We start from the raw sequence: 5,207 nt of genomic DNA on the forward strand, positions 1-5,207 counted from the left end.
TAGCATGATAATCCACTGAAAGCAGAACTGATCACCTGACCCAAGTCCCAACCTTATATGACCATACCTTTGATGCATCAAATCTAGTAAATAATGGATAAGATGGGATGAAGCTACTTATAAGAAAATGATACTTCCCACAGATATGTGGTGAAACTAGCGATAAGCCTCTCAAAAGAAATTCAGCTTTCAGGCTGGGGCAGGTCCCTCTTACGAAGATGTTTCTGTTGTGTCGAAAAGATGCTTAGTGCTCACTTGCAACCGACAAAGTAATTGTCCTCCTTTTATTAGCGTGTATCGTTGTTTGTGACATGAACGATATTTTCTTTTCAGAATCTCCCGCCAAAATGGCCGAAATTGAGCTTGATAATGAGTTTGAGGGCCAGGGAGACTCGGGTGCGTCCACGACGTACCCCATGCAGTGCTCTGCGCTGCGCAAGAACGGCTTCGTCATGCTGAAGGGCCGCCCGTGCAAGATCGTCGAGATGTCCACCTCCAAGACGGGCAAGCACGGCCACGCCAAGGTCCACATGGTCGGACTGGACATCTTCACCGGCAAGAAGAACGAGGATATCTGTCCTTCCACCCACAACATGGACGTGCCGGTCGTCAAGCGTACTGACCTGCAGGCAAGTGACTGGCTGCTGATAAGCTCACCTATCTGAAATTGCAGATTTTAGTTTTGGGTGGCCCAGTGAAAGGCTCTGCCTAATGTAATATGGAATGCTTAAATTTTTAAGTGTGAACTGAGAGGTGCTATTTTTAAGACATTTTTCGTCAGTTAGCTGGTAAATACCTATAGTTTCAGCATGTGGCTTGACCCATAGACCAAGTAATGGGATAGATTTCAAGGGCGCCCTACAGCAATTCCTAAAAGGACAGCATTATATTGCCGTGCATACGATACTCAGGCACGAGTGGGTGGTTGGTGCTGATGGCTGGTCACCACATTGACTCTGGCCATCTTTGTAATCAATCGATAACTGTGTCGCGGTGGTTTAACAAAAGACACGAGTCTTCACTAGCTAGGTACTGGGACAAAGTGCATCTCTGATCGCAGCCAGAGCGGTGCCGCAGGTTCTTCGTCACGTGCCCCGTAGCGGTACCCGGGTGGACGGCTTGCTGTCAGTGTCCGTGCTGAGCCGATTTGCATTCTGTATGCGCCGGCCGCCGATAATGTGAATGTAGACTGGATTCAGTGGTGGGAGGCTTGCGGACTGGTCGAGGTAGCCGTACTGCTCCTCGCGCACATCCGGGGGTGGTCCAGGAACGGATTGGCTGCATTGGTGATAGATTGTGGTAGCAGGTACGGCCTGAAATACCTGGTGCTATACATGTGGACAGCATGGACGTGTCCTAAGTTGCCGGCGATAGATGTAGCCGGGAGCAAATCCATCTGAGCGGAGAAGGCTGTGCCGGTTGGTTGCTGCCTTGTTCAGCTGTAAAAATTGTTAGAGGTCAAATCGTGCTCTCAAGACTTAGGTCGGTGCCTTAACGCCGTGTCTTTGTTCCCCATTTTCGGTCTTTGGTTCTAGCCATGCGAAATGGGACGGAAAGGCAGTGTTTAGGCTCCTGTCGCGTGGTAAGATTCCTGTTGCGACTCCGATTCCGGGCTTTTGACCGGCTCAGACTCCGACTCCACTCCGGGTCAATGCACTGTCATGACCTATTGGACGTGATCCTAACCTACGCCGGTGTGGAGGAGGAAGCCATGCAATACTTTCTCAGTGGATCGGTTCGAGGGGTCCAAATTGTGCTCAGTCCCCTAGGACGGGGACCAAATTATGACATAAGGTCGAAGTCTATCTTCGACCTACCACACCAATCTGGTGCAAAATATACTTGAAATTGATTAACTCTAGCTATGCTATTTGTTTAAGTTTGTACCAACCAGTCTCATGGGCAAGCCACACTATTCTAATACACATTCCCGGAGTCGGAGTCCAGGCAGCTTGGACGGTCGACTCCTGGCTCGTTGCTACGACTCCGAAATCCTGCAGAAAGGGATGTTTAGAAAAACGAAATACAAACTGCTCATGTTTAGTTGACGGTCATGACCTTGTCATAAGTGGTCAGTGATCATCCTATATTGATTTTACCTATATTGATTGCACTTCCAGCCGCAATGAATGAACGAAATAGTTTGAAACATTTTGCTAGCATGTCTTGCAAATATCGGCCATTGTCATGAAGTTGTCATGAAGATTTTAGGAAGTGCCGCTCTTCTGGATAGTCAGGTGGCTTGTTTAACCTTAAAATCGGCATTGTTTACTTCCTAGAATGATCACTGCGTTTTAGAGTGACACTTGATGGAGTGCTCCGCTGCACCCTCGCTCCATGACCAGCTCTGCCGCCCCGAGCCGTCTGACCGTGTCCCCCTTCTCCACAGCTGATCGATATCGATGACGGCTTCTGCACTCTGATGGACGACAAGGGTGAGACACGCGGTGACCTGCGCCTGCCCGAGGGCACCCTCGGACAGCAGATCCAGAAGGACTTCGACGACGGCAAAGAGATGCTGGTCAGTATGCTGCCGGTGGCGTAAAGACCAGTTCACGTGGCAATGTCTCAGTGCTTAGAGACTGCACTGCATTGACAATTATCATCAACCCATTGGGTGGAGACTTCCACTGGCGTCCAGCTGGCGTCTGACTGAGCGGACGTCCAAGTTGGCGTCTAGCTTGGCGTATAACCGTTGGACGGAAACTTCCAAGCTAGGCGCCAAGTTAGACGCCAACTTGGACGTCTGCTCAGTTGGACGCCAGTTGGACGCCAGTGGAAGTCTCCACCTAAAGTGTATTTTCGCAAACACTGATATGTGCAGAATATGTACTAGTATGTGAGCTTTGTGTAGTTTTGCAACGTTATGGTCCATGATGATTAACCGTATCTAAATTCATTGTGGCTCATTAATCGGACATTTTTTAGTTAAGTTTTCTGGTGAGCGTACTGAGCGTGTCGGCCTGTGGAGTTTCGCTGATGACTGACAGCCCGCCTTTTGTCTGTTCACAGTGTACCGTATTGAAGGCCTGCTCCGAAGAGGTTATTATCGCCAGCAAAGTCAACACCAACGCTTAAGGTGTGCGCGGCTGGGTGGTGCCAGCGGAGCGGGGCTCTGGTCGCTCTGACATCGACTCACAGACACAGACACAGACTGACACCCGGGGAGCGAGTCACAGCCACAGACGGGCAGACGGCCGGCCGGCCAGGGACGCTGTGATGACCGGTGGCGAGCCTATGCGGGTGCGGCGGTCCATGTGCCTTGCCGGCGGTCGGGAGCTGCCGCGCGGCCGCCCGCGCGCGCGGCGCCGTGGACAGCGCTTCTCTCTCCTCTCTCTCTCTCTCTCTCTCTCATTCCTGGCCCGCGGCCGGCCTGTTAGTTGTTGTGTGGGACGGCGCGGCTCCAGCCGGTTAGAGCAGCGCGCTGGCCACCGCCGACCGACGATTCCGACCTAGGCGACACGTCCTGTGCGCCCCTCCAGTAGGGGCCGGCCGGCTCCGGCCCGCGCGCAGACGGCCCAGGACCCAGCTCCCTGAAAAAATTATTTTTTACGCCCTGTGTACAGTTGGGTCGTTCCATTGTAGTTTTATTGGCGTGTGATTTTTATAGGGTTATTGGCGCCGCCTGGTCTGACTGAGTTTGCCACGGTCCCGGGTCCGGCGTCGCGCCCGCGCGCTCATGGATCTGATTCAAACCTGACACAAGTTCGACCCCAACACGCGATTATGACGTGGTGGCTGAAATTCTGAAATCATGTTTTGCTTTGTGCAGTTGGCAGTTAATACAGGATTCCATTTTGATGCCGGTTGTTGTTGCTGTTGGGGCTCAGGTGTCGGGGTGTTGGTGGTGACGCCACCACACAGACTGCGATCCACACTCCTCTTGCAGCGGCGAGGGGTGCAGCACTGGACTGTACTTCATACTGCTGAGATAGTACGATGCTGCTTCTAGAACTTAGAAATGTCCAGTTTTATTTTTTGGCGTACAATAACTTTCAACTTTCAGAAGCGAGACACCATTGTAGATAGGCTCGGACTATGTTTCTACCAGTCTATAAAAAAGGTAATTGTCATTTGTCTATGTTGGGCGGCGTTTCTATGTGGAAACTTTTACAAGGACACATAATGCTTATTTCTCAACGGGTGGCTACCCGTCCTGCCAACACTTGCAGAAGTCTCGATTGGACATACATAGACACGTGCTGTCCTGTGCTTAGATTAATGAAGGACTGTGGTACCCCCTAGTTTACAACGGGCATGAAACTGTTTCAACGTTTTGTCTCGGTTGTGAGCTGCATTATAGTAAAACCTGTGTGTCCCTTCTACTGCAGCTAGTTGTGAACTCGGCCTGATTCCTGACCTTGTTAAGTCTGCATTTGGTGTGAACCCTACCCAAAATCGGCCCTGCTAGCAGTATCCCACCCTTCGCCAGCTAACCAGGGGGCCATGCGTTCGCAGCTGAGCTGAAGACCAGCAGAGGACTGCGGCAGGAGGCAGAGCGGCGGAGGAGCGGAGCGGGCGGACGGACAGTGGGCCGTGCGTGCAGTGACATTCCCTGGGCGGCCGGACCGGCGTCCCCGGTGCAACTCGACACACTGTGACTGGACGGCGAATACACGACTGATTCCGACTGCGTGTGTGGCCACGGCTGCGAGTGACGGACGGCGCCGGCCGCGGCGGGCCAGTGAGACGGACGCGAGTGACGCTGACCGGGCTGAGCCGGCGCGTGAACGAGGGACGTGTCTGTGTGTGCGTGTGTCGGTCTGAGTGGGTGACGGGCGTGTGGGCGGTGGGATGGGGTCTGTCGGAGGGCGCTGGGTGTCTGGTGACGCTGTGCAGAGGGTGGATGGGAGTGGTACCGCTACCACCGACAGGTGCGGCGCTGGCCGCCAGGTGTCTGTGCTCTGTGGTGTGGCACCCCGCTCATAGGTGGCTCTGGACTGCGGTGATTGCACTAACGAACTGACACGCGCCGCGCCGTGCGGAACCGAGTTTCCTTTTTAGAAGTCTTACTAGCGTCTCGCCGGGCTGAACTTGGGATGTTCACGGGTAAATATAATGCGCCGTGTTGTTCGCTGTGTGCCGTGAAAGAGCGAGTTGGCGGTCGTGGCATTCGATATCACACCGTAATTGACACTGATGTCACTAAACTACCTGAGCAGAAATTCAACAAATCGTGCTCACTGGCAGTGACACTGCTCAATGGT

At 52.9% G+C, this 5,207-nt stretch overlaps 1 protein-coding gene across 1 annotated transcript; it reads left to right on the forward strand.

Moving 5' to 3' along the window:
• The first annotated feature begins 305 nt into the window (after positions 1-305).
• Positions 306-5,071, forward strand: LOC122375702 (eukaryotic translation initiation factor 5A-like). Its single transcript, XM_043355194.1, has 4 exons — positions 306-629; positions 2,390-2,521; positions 3,013-3,079; positions 4,459-5,071. The coding sequence occupies exons 1-3, from the start codon at positions 312-314 to the stop codon at positions 3,076-3,078; spliced, it is 516 nt and encodes a 171-aa protein (XP_043211129.1). The 5' UTR covers positions 306-311; the 3' UTR covers position 3,079; positions 4,459-5,071.
• The last annotated feature ends 136 nt before the right edge of the window (positions 5,072-5,207 follow it).

The sequence above is a fragment of the Amphibalanus amphitrite genome, unplaced genomic scaffold (assembly GCF_019059575.1).
Source record: "Amphibalanus amphitrite isolate SeventyFive unplaced genomic scaffold, NRLGWU_Aamphi_draft 001899F_arrow, whole genome shotgun sequence".
NCBI lineage: Eukaryota > Metazoa > Arthropoda > Thecostraca > Balanomorpha > Balanidae > Amphibalanus > Amphibalanus amphitrite.